Below are 21,908 nucleotides of genomic sequence, written 5' to 3' on the forward strand. Positions count from 1 at the left end.
AACATAAATATTTATTATGAAAAATATATTCTCCAACAAAACTTAATGAAAGAGTGGCATTACTTTAAATTTTTGCAAATTGCGCAATGTCTGCCTTAGTAGATAATGGCTGAATTCTCATATCTGCTTCTGCATTAAACTGCTACACGTTGCTTCGGTTGAAGGAGACGAAGAAAATTTAGTCTTAGGCAGTTGCAAGAACTGGAGACCCTCTCAAACGTCTTGGGGGCCCTGCAGGAAACCTATGGCCACCGTTGAAAGCTGCTGAGTTAGATCAGGAGGCCTCTCGAGTCCTGAAAGCAGAGAGGATAGCTAACATGCGCAAGCAGAGGGCGAGGCGGTTCGCGAGCGAACTGTGGTGCAGGGCCAGCAGGGATCCCTCGGCTCGGGGTCGGTCGGTTCCGCCCTCGCCCGCCATTCTGGGACCCATGCCCCGTTCATGAAGAGCAGCGCAGGGGTAGAGACGTGCTCATCAGTATCACACTGAGCGAGCAGTCACCGACCCGCGGAGGAGAGAGCGCGCGCAGCTCCAGCGGGCCCGCGGGCGGGCCGCGCCCTCGGAGGCCCGAGTCCCGCAGCGCGCAGGCGCGGCGCTGCCCCGGAACGGTAAACAGTGCGGTCACGTGACACGGCCGCGCTCCAGCCGCCGGGCCGCCGCCGCACGCAGATGGCCTCGGGGTCTCGCGCCGCTGCACGGTCCCCACGAGGCGCGCTCTGCTGGGGCGCTGAGCGGCGGCGGCTGCACGAAGGCTGAGGAGGGCGGCGCGGAAGCCGGGGCGCCGGGGTCCGCGGCGTCCGGCTGGCCGTGAGGAGGAAGCGGCCTCGGCAGCGACGCCTGCGTCCCGCGCGTACCCCCTCTCGGCGCGCCGGCCCCCTCCTCCGCGCGGCGCGGCCACCATCTTCCCTCGCTGCCTGAGGTAGCGCTTGTCGGCGGAGCTGGTGAGTGGCGGCGCGGCGGCGGCCGGCGACGCGCGGCCCTCCCCCTCTGCCCCGCGCCCCGCGGCCTCCCGCCCTCCGCCGGCCGGGCTCCGCGCTTCCTTCCCGCGCAGACCGGGACGCCCCCCGGCCTCTTGCGCAACGTCTCGGCCTGTCCGCGCCGCCTCGGCCGCCCGGGACCGTTTGGGCCGCGGTGGCGGGGCCGCCCGGCGAGGGTCGGGCCGCGGCCTTCCCGCCGGCTCCGCGCCCCCGCCTCGGGTGAGTCCCGCCGCCGCGCGGGCGCTCGGGCGGGGAGGCGCGGCGGCGCAGCGGCGCGGCCCGGAGGCCCAGCCCGCAGGCCTCGCCCCGGCTCTGCAGCGTAGAGCCTGGGGCCCGGGTCCGCCCGCGGAGCCGAGCTGGGTCCCCACCGCCGGGACTCGGGGTCGGCGCTCTATCCTCCCTCTCGCGGCTGCGCGCTTTTGTGGTCGGGCCCCAAACTGTCGCCTCCTTTTGCATAGTTTGAAGTGAGGAGCCCGGAACCTGGCCTTCGACAATACTTGTAATTTAATGAACCACTTGTCGACCCGTGGGTGTTAATGGTGCTAAATAGCTGGTCACCTGACCGGGGGTGGGGAGGACGGAGAAAGGGGGAGAATGCTGGTGCCGCACAGCGCCCTTGCTTCTGCCCAGCCCTGTATCGCGGGGTCCGAGGGTTCGTTCCCGTCTTTGAGTTTTTAAATGCTGTTTTTCAAGACTCTAATTTTAAGAAGAGTGTGTGATAATTGGTGCTGTTCAGGAATTATTTGCATGATCATGAATAGTGATTACTGTAGGCGGCAACAACGCTTTAATATCTTCCCAGTCCTAATTTTCATTGCGTTTATTGATAATTTAAAATGAAACAGGTAATTGAGCCTTTGCAAATGCGATCTTTACCTAGTTATTTTAAGCTGGTTTGGGGGGAGGTACTTAAATACTACATTGTTTTTATTTAGTTACTATTTTGGGTTCGAACTTGTCTTCCCTTTTCTAAGCTGGTTGAGATCTTCCAAAATTGTTCCTATTATTCATTCATTAGCTACCATTTTTTGAATCTTGAATGAAGTATTTGGGATTGAGAAAATGTTTGTAGATGTGTTTTTCTGGTAGGCGAGAGAGGAGTCAAAGAACCAGGAAATTTTTGCAGCATTCGTATATTATTGAACTTGTATCTTCATTCCAGAGCACACATGGTGTGTTGTGAATATTATTGTTTCAAATAGTGATTTCTTTACCATTATTACCACTTAGACCTTTCCTTTATTATTTCTACCCAGTTCTGTTTACTGGACGTATATAACGATATTGAATTTTCCCTCCATCAGCATCGTCGTCATCACTATTTTAAAATATATACTCCATTTCCGCAGGATAGTAACAGAATTGAAGGAAGTACTTTTTAACAGTTCTTATTGTGCTGATGAAAACACTAACAGTTCAGTCAGTTCCTTAGCAGCAGAAAGACATCCACTCAGCCGAGGTGAGCCTCTTGTTAAGTATGCAGAACTACAACCGTAGAGTGTAAGCTTTATTTGGTAGCTGTACCGGAGATTTGTGAGGAGTTAGTGATAGACGGAAGAGCCTGGTAGGCTGCCGTCCATGGGGTCGCGAAGAGTCGGACACGACTGAGCGACTTCACTTTCATTTTTCCTTTCATGAGTTGGAGAAGGAAATGGCAACCCACTCCAGAGTTCTTGCCTGGAGAATCCCAGGGACGGTGGATCCTGGTGGGCTGCCGTCTATGGGGTCGCACAGAGTCGGACACGACTGAAGCGACTTAGCAGCAGCAGCAGTAGCAGTGATGGGACAAGTTTCCCCGTTTCATGCAGCCATTTGTTGAAGAACATGGAAATGTAACTAATACTGCTTTTGCATCCATTGGGAGGATACTGAACTTCCTTAACGATCACACTGAATTAGTTATGCGTTAACAGTGCTCTTGGGATAGACGTCAGATAACTGTCTAGCTGATACTGTGACATATTCATCTGTTGCATACTCAGATGAGAAGTGGTCTGTGTAAATGTAGGTGAAAAATCACATTGGTTCAAAGCAACGTTCAGGATGGAGATAAGGAAAGGAAGTTGTCTTTATTTAAAACTGTAATGTTAAAATCATAATTATTTTGAGTACTAGAATCGGGAAGGGTTGATAATTTTTGACTTTATAATAGCAGTTAATAAAACTTTTTAAAATTAATTTTTCACTGAAGGATAATTGCTTTACAGAATTTTGCTGTTTTCTGTCAAACCTCAACATGAATCAGCCATAGATATACATATATCTCATCCTTTTTGAAACTCCCTCCCATCTCCCTCTATAGGTTGATACAGAGTCCCTGTTTGAGGCAGTTAATAAAATTATTTTTGATGAAAGTCAGTTTTGGGTACTACAATATAAATAATGGTTATCTTTCTTGACATGGTAACTTTTTACCTTTTTGGTATCTCTTGGTTACTTAAAGGTGTTTTTTTTTTATCTTTACAGAGATATCTCATGAAATCTTTTTTAGTTAATAATTTTTAAGGATAATAATCTGGAGGTAAGATCTTTATTATTTTTTAATGAGGAAATATAGTTATTGATTAGCCTCTCAGGTTTGTGGATCACCACCAAAGTATTAGGGAGTGCAAGATTCTTAAAGTGCTGACTTCTAAATGTTTTTATTCATCTACATTTCATCAATTCTTTGGACTTGTGGTTGCTGGATTTCTTTCTTGAAACAGTACATCTTAGGCTCTGTTTCTTTCATTTTTTAGAGCACCCTCTGAGAATCCTGTAATATCTTTTCAGAAGTGTAGATATCTCTTTTTAACTACAAAAATGACTTGGCAAATTTTTACATATTTCTAGCACTTGCATTTTTAAGAACAGTAAAAAAAAAAAAATTCTACTTTAATATTGCCCTTTAATTACATAATGATATTGACAGCATTGATTTGATTCAAAATATTTGAGACTCAGGTACTATTTGTATTCTCATGGAATGTATTCTAGGTTGAGAAACCAGATTCAGATGGGCGCTGTTAAATCATTGAATTAGAGTTAAAAGAGAAGATATTTCAAGAGTTACAAAACACATTGTATGAGGAATTGCCAAGTGTATAGACTGGACAGTTATTGCCATGGATTGTGTATTTAATCTAGATCATTTTTAATGATCAAGATTTAAATATTTAGAATCATTTGTATAATGGAGTGAGGGTGAAGAGAAACAGTTAAGCAGAAACTTAAATAGTATCCTGACATTTTATCTTTTGTCACAGTCTAACTTTATTAGAATTTTGAATGGCATAGTGGATTGTACACAAAGGCTTAAGTTTTAATTCACTCATAATTTGTGTGAGATGGTCACATGAAAACATTCTAAAATTGTAGACTTTGAAAATTGTGAAATTGTGGTTCATCATTTCCACAATAATGATGTACACACTAAAGATATCTATTTTATTTTTCGTATGTAGGGAGTGGCTAAGTGCATATTTCCCAATTTATTTTGGAAGTGGGCATGTCATTTGTGTTCAATATTTTAAGGATTTCATTAATGATATAAAGATTGATATGTGTTATGCATGTAGACTCCATAAAGTATGATAGGTTAAAAGTGCAGGCTCGGGAAATCTTGCTGCCTGGATTCCAGTTTGGGTATAGAGGCGTACCTCTTTTATTGTACTTTGCAGATACTGCGGGGTTTTTTTTAAACAAATTGAAGGTTGTGGCAATCATGTATGGACCGAGTCTTGCAGCCAGTTTTTTTTTAAACAGCATTTGCTCACTTTGAGTCTTCTATATCACATTTCGTTAATTCTCACAATATTTTAAACTTTTTGTCATTATTGTGTTATTGTTTTGTGATTGGTGTTGATGTTAATGTTGTCATTTTGGGTTACCACAAACCACAACCCTAATAAGATGGTGAAGTTAATTGTAAATGTTGTGTGTGTTGTGACGCCTCCACTGACTGGCTGTTCCCTGTCTTTCTCCCTCTCCTTGGGCCTCCCTAGTCATTGAGATGCTATAATATTGAAAGTAGGCCAATTAATAACCCTGCCATGACCTCTTAACTTTGCGAGTGAAGAGTCCATGTCTCTCAGTTGAAATCGAAAGTTAGAAATGACTGAGGTTAATGAGGAAGGCATGTTGAAAGCCAAGATATCTCCCCAAGTAGGCCTCTTGTGCCAAACGGTTAGCTGAGTTGTGGATGCAAAGAAAAAGTTCTTGAAGAAAGTTAAACGTGCAGCTCCGGTGAACATATGAATAAAGAAAGTGAAATGACCTTATTGCTGATACAGAGAAGGTTTTAGTGGTGTGGATAATCAAACCAAACACAACATCCTGTTAAGCCAAAGTCTAATCTAGAGCAAGGCCTTAACTCTCTTCTGTTCTTTGAAGGCTGAGAGATGTGGGGAGACACAGAAGAAAACTTGGAGCTAGGAGAGGTTGGTTCACGAGGTTTGAGGAAAGAAACTGTCTCCATAACATAAAAGTACAAATGTGTGAAGTAGTGCATGCTGATGTGAAAGCTGCAGCAAGTTATCCAAAGGAACTAGCTAAGATAATTCATGAAGGTGGCTACCCTGAACAACAGATTTTCAGTCTAGTCAAAATAGCCTTCTGTTGGAAGAAGATGCCGTCCTGGATGTTCATTCATAGTCAGAGAGGAGAAATCAGTGCCTGGTTTTAAAGGACAGGCTAGTTCTCTAGTTAGAAACTAATGCAACTGGTGACTTCAAGTTGAAGCCAGTGCTCATTCTAAAAATCCTAGGGTCCTTAAAAATTACGTTAAATCTACTCTGCCTGTGTTCTGTAAATGGAGCAACAAAGCCTGGATGACAGCACATCTGTTTACAGGATGGTTTACTGAATATTTTAAGCCCACTGTTACCCTGTTGCTTAGAAAAAGGTTCCCAAGTGTCACTGCTCATTGACCTGGTCAGTGCACCTTGTAATGCCTGCTCACAACAACATCCGTTCTGCAGCCCATAGATCATGGAGTCACTTCGACTTTCAGGTCTTACTTTTAAGAAATACCTTTTGTAAGGCTATAGCTGCCATAGATACTGATTCCTCTAAGGGATCTGGGCAAAGTCAGATAAACATTCAGAGGAGTTTGGAAGAAGTTGATTCCAATCCTCATGGATGGCTTGGAGGGTTTCAGAATTTCAGTGGAGGAAGTAACTGCAGATGTGGTGGCAATAACAAGAGAACTAAAATTAGAAGTGGAGCCTGAAAATGTGACTGAATTACTGCAACCCTGTAATAAAATTTAAATGGGGGAGGTGTTGCTTCATCCATTGTTGCTTATGAATGAGCAAAGTCAGTGGATTCTTGAAATCTACTCCTGGTGAAGATGCTATATAGATTGAAATGACAATACAGGATTTAGGTATTACACTAACTTAATTGATAAAGCAGCTGCAGGATTTGAGAAGACTGACTCCAGATTTGGAATAAGTTCTGTGGTGTGTAACGTGCTATCAATAAGCATGTCATGTTACAGAGAAATTGTGGGAGGAAGAGCCAATCGGTGTATCAGACTTCATTGTTGTCTTGTAAGAAATTGCTGCAGCCACTCCAACCTTCAGCAGCCACCAGCATCGAGGAAGGACCCTCCATTTGCAGAAAGATTACACCTTGCTGAAGTTTCAGATGATGCATTTCTTAGCAATAAATTATTTTTAATTGAGGTTTGTACATTGTATTTTTAGACATCATGCTATTGTGTACTTAGTAGACTAGACTATAAACATAACTTTTATATGCAATGAGAAACCAAAAAATTGGTGTGACTTACTTCATTGTGTACAATACTCACTTTATCGTGGTGGTCTGGGAATTACACTGCAGTATCTTTGAGGAACACCTGTCCTGGGTACATGACCAGGACAAGTTTTATATTTTATCATTGTTTTAGTAGTGGTACTTTTATTTTTTCTTACTGCTACTATTACCACCTGTTAGAAATTTGCTAATAGTGAACATGCTTGGTGAATTGACAGCTTAATTGACTTACATAATGGTCTGGGCCTCGCTCTGCTCATGAGCAAAATAGAGTAATCTCATCTACTCTGTTTCTCAAGAGTTGTGAGAGACTAGTGAGATACGCATGCAGTACAGTTAGCATAGGGCCTCACACGTAGTACACGTGAAGTATGTGTTAACTTGGACTGCCATAGTTTTGATGATGAGCTGCTTGTACTATTTCTGTGGTTAATCCAAAGTACCGATGCTTCTGATAATGACAATAGGGCATCATAGTTGTAAATTTTAAAGGTAACTTTTTCACTGAGGGCTAATTCTGCTTTTGCCAGTTTCAGCTTGAGGGTTCGTTTTCTAGGTTGTTAGGTCTTCTCTGATCTTAGTATGGCAGTCATCTTGGATTCTTAAATATTCTTTTTACCTGATAAATTCAGTAACAAAGTTATGATCCTTCTTTTTTTTGTTAGGTAGTCTTGCACATAGATTCTAACTAAAGAAACTGGACCCGAATTTGAAATGGGCTTGTAGAGCAGGTGATGAGGTTGCATTGCTTTGTAGAAATGTACTTTTTAGAATTATGTCAAATCACTCATATTAACCATTTAGTGATTTTTCTTGACTCTGTCCCGAAAGGATAATTTATTCTTCTTTAACATTGTTGTATTAATGGTGGTGAAGAACTGACCTTTGTGTCAGAGGTGGTTTTGAGTTCTGTTACTTACTTACTCTGTAATATTGGGTGTAACTTGGCTCAGCTTTAGCTCACCAAATTGTGTGGCTGTGAAGTTTAAAGACATTATATATTTAAGTTAGCTTGTTGCCTGGCCCATAATAGTCAATGAATTTTAACTGTAAAGAGATAATACTAGGTAGTGGTTAAGTGTATTGACTCTTGAATGAAACATTTGGGATTCAAATTTCAGCTCCACCACTGACTACAGCAAGTAATTTAATCTCTCTGATCCGAATTTTATTTATTTCTGTATAATCAGGATTATAATATAGCATTGTCGAGAGGATTAAATTAGTAAGTGTAAAGCAGGATTTCTTAACCTCAGCACTGTTTTTTGGCTGGCTCGTTCTTTATAACGGGGCTTTCCTAAATGCAGTGTAGTATGTTTACTAGCTGCCAGTATCATGCATGCCCTCCAGTTTTGTTGACCGAAAATGTCTCCATACATGGCCAAATACCCTCTGGAGAGGCGTAATTTCCTCCGCTGGAGAACTGCTGATGTGGAGCAGTGTCAACCAGAGCACATTAAGTTTTATGTTTTATCACTGTTTTAGTAGTGGTACTTTTATTTTTTCTTACTGCTACTATTACCGCCTGTTAGAAATTTGCTAATAGTGAGCGTGCTTGGTGAATTGACAGCTTAATTTAAACTGTAGTGTAGGGGTTGGAAGGAACCCAGGGCCTTTGCATTTAGGTCTTTACTTGAATTGATGTTCCCCATTTATCTGATCATTCCCTCATTTCAGATTTTGGCTCACATGTTGCCCTTGTTAGCAAGGCCTTCAATTACTGTCATACATAGAAGGCCTTTCTCTTCTCACCACTATTACAGTGTTTAATTATTCTTCATAGATTTTATAATGTCCTGATACATGTTTGTCCCCTCTACATACTTATGTGCTTGCACACACACACGACTTTAATAGCTTTAGTGGTTTATTGTTAAGCCTTGTATGTGTGTGTGTGGGTGTGATTTTTTTTTTAAGGAAAATGTGATAAAATACATAATTTTATTTTGAGGATATTTCTGAGAGTTTGGGGTAGTTTTAATTCACTGTTAATAAAGGGAATTTTGGTAGAAGTGTAGTTTTTTTCCGTTGATGCTTTTTAAATCTTTTTGCATTTTGTGCATGCAGGAAACACTTAGAAAACAATATATGTTGGTTTTATCTGTGTAAACAAAATTTGGCTGCACTGTAATTCTCTGTTACAGATGAAACAAGTGGGAAATATCTTTGGACTCAGATTTAGCATGTTAGTACTAATACTTATTTTTGGTTGTATTCTGAGTCTTTCTAAATCTTCCATTAGGACCAAACTCTACCTTTCATAGTCAGCACCTGCTGTTCGTCTGTTTGAAGTAGTCCCTGGACCATTAGGGCCCAGCTCACATCGCCTGCTTAGCCTTTCTTGGCCCCATGGATTTTACCTTGCTCTCTGGTGCCATCTAAGCCCTTGAGTTTGACCCTTTCATGTTTTGTTGTGATGTTTGCCTGTTGTTGTATCTGTTTATATGTTTATACTTTGTTTTGCATCATAAGTTCCTTGAATTTGATAATAGGGTTTGTTTCACTGGTATATTTACAATAGTACTTTATAGTAGATACTTGATAAATACATGCATAGAGGAATAATTTTGAATTAAGAAATTATTCAATTCTCTGACTTATGCATCTTATTGTCATATTTGAGGTGTGACTGTGAACCCCCAGAAGTAGTTTCTGATTTTAATATATATGTATTCCCTAGTTAATATTATCAATTTAATTGCATAAATGCCTTTCATTAGCATCTTAAAATACATCCTGGATAGGTTTGTTATGTTTTAATTATTAACTTTGTGATGCCAAGTATAAAGATGCATTTAAGTACAATTTCAGTGTAAGAAACAGGAATTTGTCTATTTATTTATTTTTTGGTTGCACTGCCTGGCTTGTGGGATCTTAGTTCCTCTACCAGGGATCAAACCCCAGGCCTTCAGCAGTGATCCTCCAGAGTCTAAAAACTCTGGTCTGGTTGTATGTGTGCTCAGTTGCGTCTGACTCTTTGTGACCCCACAGACTGTAACCTCCCAGGCTTCTCTGTTCATGGGATTTTCCTGGCGAAATAATGGAGTGGGTTGCCAGTTCCTTCTCCGGGGGATCTTCCCCACCCAGGAATTGCCCTTAAGTCTCCTGCATTACAGGTGGAGTCTTTACCACTGAGCCTCTGGGGAAAAAAGGAATTCCCAGAAATTTGTTTAAATCAAGCAATTTGTTTAATTATAATAAAAGGGACACCAGATCATCTCTTAAATTTCTCCTTTATTGGATCAGTTATCTTTGTCTATCTGCATGGCTAGGTATTTCAGGACATTGTATATTAGGTTAGTGTTCTTTGGGTATTTTTTGACCTTATTTTCAATTTAGATTTATAGAAAAGTTGCAAACATGGTGTAGAATCTAGTTTTCTTGATTGTTACACCCGACATAATGCTAGTGTCTTTTTTTTTTTCTTCAGTGTTTGTTTGACTGCATTGGGTCTTAGTTGCAGCGCTCCAGTTTTCCTGTGGCTCTTCAGCTCAGTAGTTGCAGCCTGGAGCTTTGTTGTCCTGAGGCCTGTGACATCTGAGTTCCCTGAGCAGGGATCAAACCCTGTTCCCTGCATTGAAAGGTGGATTCTTAACTGTTGGACCACTCGGGAAGTCCTAATGCTAACTTTTTGTTTTTAATCAAAACTAGAGATTAACATTACTATTAACTGAACTCCAGATTTTATTCTGATTTCACCAGTTTTTCCACTACTCTCTTTTTTCTGTTCCATGATCCAGATCAGGATACCACATTGCATTTAGTAGATTAGGGTATTTGTGTTAAGTAAATTAATATTTCTACAGTTGGCTAACATTTGTTTTACAAATTAGCATGGAGAGTTTATTTTTGATACTGAGTACTTGATACATAAAACTGATTTAAAAAAAATGATTTATACTTCCAATCAGTGTTACTTTCGAGACAATCTTGCCATATGGCTGTATACTGTGATTTTTTGGCATTGTTTGGAATTGGCTCCAAAGCCTATTGGAACAACTTATGAAAATTCAATCTTATCAGTTTATAACAATTGCACAAAACACTTCTGTTGAAATTGTCTTGTTTGGACCCATAAGTTTGGGGTGCTTTATACCATATTTTGTCTTGTAAGATCCCCAGTTGCCTTGGCACATTCAATGTGTCTTGGTAACTGCTTAGTGATCACTTGCTGAATAAATTAAAGATATTAAAGAAATGTAACTTTGCTATACTGGTCTTTCTTGACTTTTTACGCTGTTTTCCTAATCTGTTTATTTAATCCAGGGCAACATACTTTACAAGTCATACTAGTTTTGTCCAAAAAGAAAAAAAAAAATTGGAGATTTAGGTTCACCCATCTTATATACAGTGTGCTTTACTTTTTTTTTTTTAAATTGATCTTTAAAGACTAAATATTGTCTTCTGTTGAAACTACCATGTATACAATAGATAGCTAGGGGGAACCTGCTCTCTTGTGCCGCGAGCTCAGCGCGGTGCTCTTCCGTGACCTAGAGGGATGGGATGGGGGTTGGGATCCGGGTCCAGGAGGGCGGGGATATATATGTATGTACGGCTGATTTGCTTCGTTGTACTGCAGAAGCTAATACAACATTGTAAGGCAACCATGTCTCAATTAAAAAAAAAAAGCGGCTATACCAGAGGTTCTGAAGAGACTTTTTAGTAAAAGAGTTTGGGATGGTTCAGTAGTAGTATCACTGAAAAAAAATATTGCTTGTTTAGAATGGGCTGGTCTTCGGTGTAGCTCGGTGATTTCAAGCTGTATAACTGTATCTTCTGAATGTCGTGAATGTACCCAAAATGCACATGATCAGAAGTTGGTGCAACAAAGACTGACCTTGGGTGAAATTTGTAGAATTTCCCAAACTTGTGCTGCTGTGGGAATGAGTGCATAGTTAGTAGATTCAACATATAAATTTATAAAGAAAGATAACTGTTTCTTGAATTGGAATTGCCTTTTTTTCTTTGTTTCACCTGGAATGCAACTCTGAAGAGGAGTTTGTTTTGGCTTGTGATTAACTTTGGATTCTAGCATATTCAGATAAACAAATTTGTTGGTAGTTCTAGCTAATTTGTAAACATTTAGTAACATTTTTGTAAATTATTTTTAATTACCAGAACTTTATTATACTAAAATTTCTTTGGAATCTAAAAATATATTAGTGGAAGTATTGGGGATGTATGATAATTGACCTTTTTAGGTACTGAGATTAGATAGCTTCAAGAAATTAAAACTGTTCCTGACTTTTCATCACTATTGTAGCTCAATTTTCTCTAAATGTTGTAATTAGAGAATGCATGTAAGATAATCAGTAAAATAGTTAACATTTTGGTGCTTTGTTAATATTTCAGTGTAAATAATTTGCAAAATTTGAGAAGAGATACTGAAATCTTATATTTAGAAGAGGATCAACTTTTGTAAGAGGCCATTTTTTTCCTTTTCTTTAAATTTTAAATTGAGTTGCAGTGAAACTGCATCCATTTAAAATGAACAGATTGGTGAACTTTCATGGGTATATGTACTCAGTCAAATTTCAGGGTATATGTACAGTCAAATTTCAGGACATTTTCATCATCCTTCAGAGTACATTCTTGTTATTTGCAGTCAGTCCCTCTCTTATCCAAGGCCCTAGGCAAATACTGATTTGTTGGAAAATGTTTTTAAAAGAAGAACCTAAAAGGAGTCAAATCTAGTTGGAAAATGTTTTTAAAAGAAGAACCTTAAAGGAGTCAAATCTAGTTAGTTTCTACCTTTGTAGAAGGGTATCTTTCTACCAGTATGAAAGGGTTAGAGTTACAGCAGTGGGCCATATAGTTACAGCAGTGGGCCATCCACCTAGGTTTGGATGTTTAGGTCTGACTTCAGGGAACATGTTTAAATGCCTTTTGTTTCCAAAACTAGGATATTAATGGAGTCTGTTATTATTATCACTGGGAATAAGTGAATTAAAAATGTAGATAAAATGTTTAGCAGCATATAATATACACCCAGTAAGTTTGTAGAGTGTTTTTGAACTTCCTCTTCTCATTTTTACAGGATAAAGAATTCAAGGACAGTTTGAGGAAAGTTTGGTAGAATTGGAGCTAATGTTTGTAATTTTGAAATCCAAGATGTTGTAGGTTAATTAGTGGAATTTTCTAGCTAATTAAGTTAATTATATTACTAGATCTTATTTCAGAGAAGGCAGTGGCACCCCACTCCAGTACTCTTGCCTGGAAAATCCCATGGACTGAGGAGCCTGGTGGGCTGCAGTCCATGGGGTCACTAAGAGTTGGACACGACTGAGCGACTTCACTTTCACTTCTCACTTTGATGCATTGGAGAAGGAAATGGCAACCCACTCCAGTGTTCTTGCCTGGAGAATCCCAGGGACAGAGGAGCCTGGTGGGCTACCGTCTTATGGGGTTGCACAGAGTGGGACACAACTGAAGCGACTTAGCAGCAGTACTAGCAGATCTTATTTAGTTGACTCTTCCCTGTCACCCAAAATACATTATTAGTTCATTATTCTCTGAAACCAATAATAATGCAGCTTTTGATAATTAAGGCTCCTCTAGAGCTTGAAATGAACTTTATTGAGCAATGTCTAGGTACAGTTTGAATAGGGGATTAGCTTGATATCTGTATAAGCCCCACATAGCTCACTAAGACAAATATAAATCTGATACATTCTTTTCGTGACATTTATTTTATCTTAAAAGGGATGCTCCCTCCAAGTGTGTGTGTGTGCACATCTGTGCCTGCGTGTGTGTACTTTTTTTGAGTTTTGATTTGTTGGGTTTAATTAATAGTTTCTTTCCATTTTTTTTCTTGTTGTCCCACAAAAAAATTTTTGTGTTTCTTTAAATAATTTAAATGCGTTGTAAATAAAGCAAGGGTGTTTACAGTTTTAATAAATATGGGACAGTACTTTAAATGATTTGATTTTAGTTCTTTTATATGACCTTTACTAATAAGCAGTGTCTGAGTCTTAAATTTATGAAGAGAGTGTGGTTAAAAACATATGGTTTTTATGATTTAAACCATGTAATTCTTTCAAATGTGTCAAGTTAATGGACTATATATACATAGTTTTTTTCTCTAAAATTAATTAAGTGAACCTTTAATAGGGTCTCTGTTAAAATGAAATTCTACATGCATGATGGAGAAACATTGTTTACCAAAGATTGGTTCTACATGTCCAAATGTATATTCTAAAAGCAGTGAGGATTTTTTTAAAACAATTTAGAAATAACCTAAGTGTGTTCATAGACTCAAAACTATTAAAATAATTTGGTTTTAGGTGATTATCAGTTGATAGCTTTATTTCTTATGGTATTTTTTTTGTCTTTCTATAGGGCTGAAAGACACACAGAAGTCTTCATGGATATAGTTGATACATTTAATCATTTAATTCCTACTGAACACTTAGATGATGCCCTATTTCTAGGATCCAACCTGGAGAATGAAGTCTGTGAGGATTTTAGTACAAGTCAAAATGTCTTAGAGGACTCGCTGAAGAACATGCTCAGCGATAAGGATCCTATGCTAGGATCTGCAAGTAACCAGTTCTGTTTGCCTGTTTTGGATAGCAATGATCCCAATTTCCAGATGCCTTGTTCAACAGGTAATTCTTACTTTTTTTTTTAGTCTGAATTTAAAATAAAAGGAATTTTCAGCAGTTTTTTTTTTTTTTTTTTTGATGAGGGTAGTATATTTAGGATTCTTTCCTTTGGATTTAGAGCTCCTTTTCTAGTCATCAGAATTAGAATTTAAATTTTCTTCCAAAGAATGTGGAGTTATCTTTGAGGATGTTGTGGATATAGATAGGGTAACTGTAATTTATCATCCAGAATGGGATGCCTTTTTTGAGAATCATAGGGGGTGCTGTTAATAATTACATTATGACAACAGGTATAAATTGGGACTTCTAGCAGATAGTGATTGTCTCATAAGTTGCGACGTGATGTCATCCTACATCTGTTGGAGTCAAGGGAAATGGCTGAATTGACCTTTCCCAGTGCCCATCCTAGCTCTTATTGTGTGTTCCCATTTCAAGTCTTTTAGTATTTTGTACTTGTGTAATATCTCAAAAACCAGAGAAAGAGCTCTAGGCCTGTGCTGTCCAGCATAGCAACCACTATCCACTTAACTGTTAACCACCTAAAATGAGTCTGTCTTAGTTGAGATGTGCTGTAAATTGCACATTTTAAACATTCATTGTGAATAAAAAGGTTATAAAATGTTTCATCAAGTTTTAAAAATGTAGATTACATGTTGAGGTGATATTTTGGGTATTTTTGGTTAAATAAAATATTAAAATTAATTTCACCTGTTTTTAGTTTTTTTTTTAAGTGGTTCCTTGAAAATTTAAAATTACTTATGTGGCTTGCATTATATTTCCACTGGACAGATGACAGTTCTTTCAGATCTATAGTTGAAGTAACTGAAAGTAACTTTCAGAGGATAACTTTCTGTACTGCTAATCAAATTCTTAATAAGAGATTACTTCAGAGATCATATTAATATGTGGAAAAATATGTAGGTTTTTTTTTAATAAAGCAGAGAAAATATTACAACAAACTTTGGAGCAATTAGCTATTCTGTAAGCTAAAATTAGACAAAGGAAAAGCAGCTTCACATGGAGAAGTTAGGTTTTTAGTTCAGGTTTATGTGGTAGTGTTCTGTTTTGCAATGACTCAAGACTTAGGCACTACAGTTTTTAAGTAATTTTCATTATCTTTTTAAAATTTCCTACCTAATGTTTTGATATAACAATACTTAAAGTTTGGATTAGGTGGCCTGCTATTCATTTGTAAATTTTTCAGATTACTCTGACTCAACACTTTGGCTTCTAAGAATCTTTCATTTTAACAACTCTTTAATACTGAAGTCTTTTGAACTGTTTGCTAATAATGGTGTATCTCTGAATTATATACATTATGTTGTGTTATTGCATAGGTTTACATTGTTTTTTGTTGTCATTGTATTAAATGTTTTAAGCTTTTAAAATTTTGTTTTATGTATGCATTGTTCCTGTGTCAGTACAGTATATCTAATTATTGTCAAGCACTTTTGACACTGTTTGGTTATATGCACAATGTTTCACAGCTTAGTCTGATTTCAAGAAGAACGATTATTGAATACTTAAATGCTTATTACTAGAAGTACACTTACCCTTAAGGATGTTCTATTAGGCCTGGAACTGGCAAATTTATCTTTTAGTCCCTGAGTAATACTGGTGTTCTTACTTACAGTCTTTTTTTAAAATTTCTGTTGATGTGAAAAGTTTTTTTTTGCATATGAAAAGTCTCTGGCTGAATATTTCTTTTGCTAATAGAAGACTTAGAACTCTATTGAAATACTTAAATTTTTTTGAGTTCTGGTTAATACTTGTTTACAATTTCATTGTAAACTTTTAACTTTTTTATTAAGAACCTACAAATAGAAATATTTTCTAAATTTTCCTGTTTTGTTTGCTACAATTATTTATCTTGGTTTTAAAGCAAAACTGTGTTAATATATATGGTATGCATCCATACACTTTGAAGATATGTAAGGAAATATGTGTGGGAAATTTTAAGATTATAAAGTTCCTTGTAGGATTGCTTAGATTGCATTATGCCATAAAGCAGTGGATTTATCTTGGATTATTTCAAAATTTCTTTGGTCCTTTGGGATATTTGGTTCAGTAAAAGGCCAACATATTTTCTAATGACAGCAGAGTAGAAAACATTAAAAAATTTTTTTTGTAAACTATTTAGTGAAACCCTATTGTAACTTTAAACTGTTCACAGACTGCTTCAGCTTTTTGATATAAACTAAAAAGGATAAGCTTCTTAGCCAGATGTTTGTACTTGGCTCTGTAGGTTTTTACTAACTGTCTTGACTAAAGCTTTGCAGGATAATGGCTCTTTAGTATTTCTCAGGCCATCGAAAGTTATAGATTATGGTTATTTTGTATCCTTGGTTTTAACAGTGCAAAAGATAGCAAACAATAACTGCTGTTTTGTTCTTCTATGCTGACATAGGTTGGTTGCTGTAGTTGTTAAAGAGCTACTGTTGAATGTCTTCCATTATATTTCTTATATAAATTTTTCATTATATTTCATCATCTCCAGAAATCCTAGAGAAACTTTAAGTTATAAAAATAGGAAAGACACATGGAGGATCACCTTTAGTGCTGTCAGATGCCCAGAGTTAGGATGCTTACTGTTTAATCTTGAGAGATAACCAGTAGATTTCTGATCCTCTTTTGGATGCTTTTGACTCTAAAAGTATTCATGTAAATGTAGTGTTTGCATATGGTTTTTAGATTTGCCTGGTAATAAATTTAAAAAATATTCTAATAATTGAGGAAACCCTTTAAATTTGGAAAGTGTTTGATCTTGATGATTAAACCAGTTATTTGTATTCTTAAAAATTCCTGTTATCTTTAAAATAAAAATAATATTTTCCCAAGTAATAGGTTCAGGATATTGACTATATTGGTTAAATATACTACATTAGGAATGTATTAAAAATCATTGAAGTGCTATTTGAAAAACTGACATTGTCAGTGTAATAAGTGTTAATTTTATCTTTTACTTTACAAACAACCATGATTCATAAGTGTGAAACAAATCTTGTATTTATGAAACCGTTTCTTTATGTGATAGAAGAGAAATGTTCAATGGCTGTAATTTGATTTATTTCCTTGAGACCAGGAGGAGGAGGGATGTGCTGTAGATAATATGGATATTCAGAGCACCCTTTCATTTAGGTAGTGCTTGTAGCTACTGCATCCTTGTGTGAAACCAGGGTGTCCTTTCCAGGCTATATCATTGCTTAAAAAACCATCATTGACTGAATTAAAAAAAAAAAAAAAGTCCCTAATGTAGCATGGTTTTGGAGATTAAAAGCATCAAACAGTCATTGAATTCAATAGCTTACATATTTGCCAAGAGTTGATTCATATCATGTGGTTAGGTGTTTTTTCAGTTGTAAAGAAATTCATATTGTATAGTTTTTTCAGTTGTAAATTTCTTCTACCATATATATGTGATAGTTGTTTCCTATCAAGAATGCCACTGGTAATTTATGACATCAAGTAGAGTTGTTTAATAAGAATTGTAGCTTGTGCTGCTTTTCTTCTGAGCAAAATATTGTTAATACATGTTAAGACTAGTTTTACAAGCTTCTCAGCAGTAATGTGATTTGGGCCTTTTTTTTTTTTTTAGCACACAAATTTTTAACTTTTAAACATAGTCCTGTAGTTAGGGGCTCCTTCATTATTAAAGGCAGAATTCATCTGTGTAATATTAAAAAAATTATGGTACTTGTTCTGAAAAGATGATTGTTCTTTTTGCATCACTGAGATTTGTTTAAAAGGTATTTACAGCTTTTTATGGCTTCATGCTACTCTTGGACAACGTTTCCAGTTAGTACATTGAACTAAACACAATGGACCCCTGGTTCAATAAGATTCAGTTGTCAGATAGTAGTTTTTGTTTTCCTTGTTTGTACGTTGTATGTGGGGGCAGCAGACGGTGCTGATTTATTACATTTGCAGATCCATCTTCACATACGCATTCGTTACATATTTGTACTGGGGTCTTTTTTCCACTAATATTATTTTTCTGAATAGTAGTGTTCACTGATTTTTTTTTTAAACTTCTGTGCTTTAGTGAACAGTTTTTTGCCGTTGATCTTTAGAGTTACACTTGAACAATAAAATACAAATTTAGTACATGTAAAGTAGCTATGCAAATGAAATGACAGTATATTGGTTAAGACAAAATGTATACCCTTTAGTTGAATGTTAGTAAAGAGTAACTGATCAACTTTGTAAGAACATTCATAGCCTTTAAGAATAGAGATTTTTTTTCTGTTGAGATTGATGATTAATATTATATGCTTTGAGTTAGAGGGGTTTCAGTGAAATTCGGGTATGTATGCATGCTGAGTCTTGGGACCCCATGGGCTGTAGCCTGCCAGGATCCTCTGTCCGTGGGATTCTCCAGGCAAGGATACTGGAGTGGGCTGCCCGTGCTTTCCTCCAGGGGATCTTCCCAACTCGGGGATCTTCCCAACTCAGGGATCAAACCCACGTCTCTTTATGTCTGCCTGCATTGACGGGTAGTTCTTTACCGCTAATGCTATCGGAAGAACAAACAAAAGAGAGGCAAACACCTTGTACAATCAGTGGAGAAGAGAAAATACTGGAAAGTGGAAACAGTAGGACAAAACAGCAGCCATAGATTTTTGAAAGTTTGTCACTTGGACAAGAGATTTGACTCATTTACGAATAATGGGAAAGAGAGGGGGCAGAGTTTGATTGGCTGAAAGGGAGAACTTGGGATTCCTTCAAGATAGAATGATAGGTTCCCTGGGGTTATGGGATTTATGCCTTTGCTGGGTGTGACCCCCTTGGCCCAGGTCTTTCATTGGGGCATTTTGTCCCATAGAGTTTCTGTTAGGTGACCTTTCATGGCCAGTGTTCTCCCAGAGTCCTCTGTCATTGTCTGTCCCAACATAAAGTGCCTGTTATTTCTTACTAAAAATTAAATTATGTTTACTTTAATACTAAATCTTGTTTGTAGACTTAATGTATTTCATTGCTTCTTTAAATTATTTGAAATACAACTTGAAAAGCATAGTGACAACTACTTTTACGTAAGCAACTTTCATTGCTCTTAATTCACTGTTTCTTTCCATCTTATTTCTTACTCCCTCACTGTATTCAATTTAGACATTTTAAATAGATAGTCAATTCTTTACAAACATGTATTTTTCATTAATGACTGCCACAAGTCATCCTTAACTACCAAAATAACAGAATTGAACTCAGATAAAATAAATAAGCCCTTTAACACAAACATTAAAATGCCAGTTTCTAAATTCAGAAAATGAAGAGAGGAAATTTTTGGCCCAACCAGAGTTTCCCAGTTTACGGTTTTAGTTGGTATATTTTGTGGCCTTTCTGTTTTACCTCTGTTTGATTCAGTTGACTTTTGTTTTTCTTAGTTTGATGTAGTATAAAGCAGAACATATTTTAATTTTACTTTACATTGAGCATTTAATTTTCTGTCTTTTAAGTTTAAAATGTGGAATAAAATTAATCATGTGTTCGTCACTGTATTCCTAGTATCTTTTGGTTTCTTCCTTTCCCCTGTTACTTAAAATTTGCTCTGTGTTATCATTATTTTTAGTTTCTGGCTGTCCTGGGTCTTCAGTGCTGCACATAGGCTTTCTGTGGTTGCAGTGAGTGGGAGGCACAGCCGTGCGCAGGCTGCTCTTTGCCGTGGCTTCTCTGGCGTGGAGCGTGGGCTCCCGGGCGGGGGCTTCAGTCAGGGCTCTCAGGCTCTGTAGTTGCAGCTTGCAGAATCTAGGACAGGGGCTCAGCAGTTGGGGTGTGCTGGCTTAGTTGTCCCGACGTGTGTGGAATCTTCCAAGACCAGGGATTGGCAGGCGAATTCTTTAACACTGGACTACCAGGGATGTTCCAGTGTTACTATTTTTTAGCTTGCATTTCTAAACTGTTATAGAACAGACTTCTTTACTCACGGTCCTGGGCATACTTCTGAGTTTACTGAAACTACCTGCTCCCAGCGCCCTCTGTCACTGTCCTGTTCTGTCTGTGTTTGCCGTGCTCCAGGCTTGTACACCTGTCATCCCCAAGTGTCTCTGCTCTCCTTGAGTGAAGCTGTTGTTTTCCTGGATGTCAGTTTCTTTAGCTATGCCCTCTTTACTTAATGACATCCTTAGTACATTTCTAATAATATTACACTTGACTAATAATTTGCCTTTGTAGAAACAAAATTGAATATCACTTACCTTAAAATTTTGTAACTGGTATTCCTGATGGGTTGGCTGCTTGGGTTTGTATGAGGTTTGTTGCTTTGTTAGGTGGCCTTTTCTGTACCCTACCCTGCTTTCAGTTTAGTTGCTCAGTTGTGTGTGACTCTTTATGACCCCATGGACTGCAGCATGCCAGGTTTCCCTGTCCATCACCAACTCCCGGAGTTTACTCAAACTCATGTCTATTGAGTTGGTGATGCCATCCAACCATCTCATCCTCTGTCATCCCCTTCTCCTCCCATCTTCAGTCTTTCCCAGCATCAGGGTTTTTTCCAATTAGTCAGTTCTAGCATCAAGTAGCCAAAGTATTGGAGTTTCAGCTTCAGCATCAGTCCTTCCAATGAATATTCAGGACTGATTTCCTTGATTGGTTGGATTTCCTTGCAGTCCAAGGGACATTACTAGCAAATCATTACTTTGCTAGTGTGTGAGATGAGCGCAATCGTGCGGTAGTTTGAGCGTTGTTTGGCATTGCCTTTCTTTCGGATTGGAATGAAAACTGACCTTTTCCAGTTCTGTGGCCACTGCTCAGTTTTCCAGATTTGCTGGCATAGTGAGTGCAGTTTCTCAAATACCACAATTCAAAAGTGCTCAACTTTTTTTAAGTCCAACTCTCACATCCAAACATGGCTACTGGAAAAACCATAGATTTGACTAGATGGACCTTTGTTGGCAAAGTAATGTCTCTGCTTTTTAATATGCTGTCTAGGTTGGTTGTAGTTTTTCTTCCAAGAAGCAAGTGTCTTTTAATTTCACGGCTGCAGTCACCATCTGCAGTGATTTGGGAGCCTAAAACAATAAAGTCTGTCACTGTTTCCATTGTTTCCCCCATCTATTTGCCATGAAGTGATGGGACCAGCTCCTGGTCTTGTTTTTGCTGACTGTATAGAGCTTCTCCATCTTTAGCTACAAAGAATATAATCACTCTGATTTTGGTGTTGACCATCTGGTGATGTCCATGTGTAGAGTCTTCTCTTGTATTGTTGGAAGAAGGTGTTTGCTATGACTAGTGTGTTCTCTTGGCAAAACTCTGTTAGCCTTTGCCATGCTTCATTCTGTACTACAAGGCCAGATTTGCCTGTTACTCCAGGTATCTCTTGACTTCCTACTTTTGCATTCCACTCCCATATAATGAAAAGGACATCTTTTTTGGGTGTTAGTTCTAGAAGTGGGTGGGCCTCATCAAATCAGTTGAAGGCCTGAAGAGAAAAAAAAAGTAGAGGTTCCCCAAGTAGGGAATTTTGTCTCCAAACTGCCTTCAGACTCAAGCTGCAACATCAGTTCTTCCCTGGGTTTCCGGTCTACCCTGCAGGTGCGGGCTCACTAGCCTCTGCTGCTGATAAGTAGCTTCAGT

General features: G+C 38.4%; 1 protein-coding gene across 6 annotated transcripts in view; it reads left to right on the forward strand.

The window, feature by feature from the left end:
- The first annotated feature begins 664 nt into the window (after positions 1–664).
- Positions 665–21,908, forward strand: part of PHF3 (PHD finger protein 3) — a 92,134-nt gene continuing 70,890 nt past the window's right edge. Inside the window, exons 1-2 of one of the 6 annotated variants that reach the window (XM_070376168.1) lie at positions 665–939; positions 14,074–14,342. In XM_070376168.1, the coding sequence (XP_070232269.1) occupies positions 14,099–14,342 (244 nt within the window). In that variant the 5' untranslated portion in view covers positions 665–939; positions 14,074–14,098. Of the gene's footprint in view, positions 940–982; positions 1,195–14,073; positions 14,343–21,908 lie in introns of those variants that run through there. The other 5 variants (XM_070376162.1, XM_070376163.1, XM_070376164.1 and 2 more) reach the window with 5 other exon arrangements.

This window comes from Bos mutus, chromosome 9, assembly GCF_027580195.1.
Source record: "Bos mutus isolate GX-2022 chromosome 9, NWIPB_WYAK_1.1, whole genome shotgun sequence".
Lineage (NCBI taxonomy): Eukaryota > Metazoa > Chordata > Mammalia > Artiodactyla > Bovidae > Bos > Bos mutus.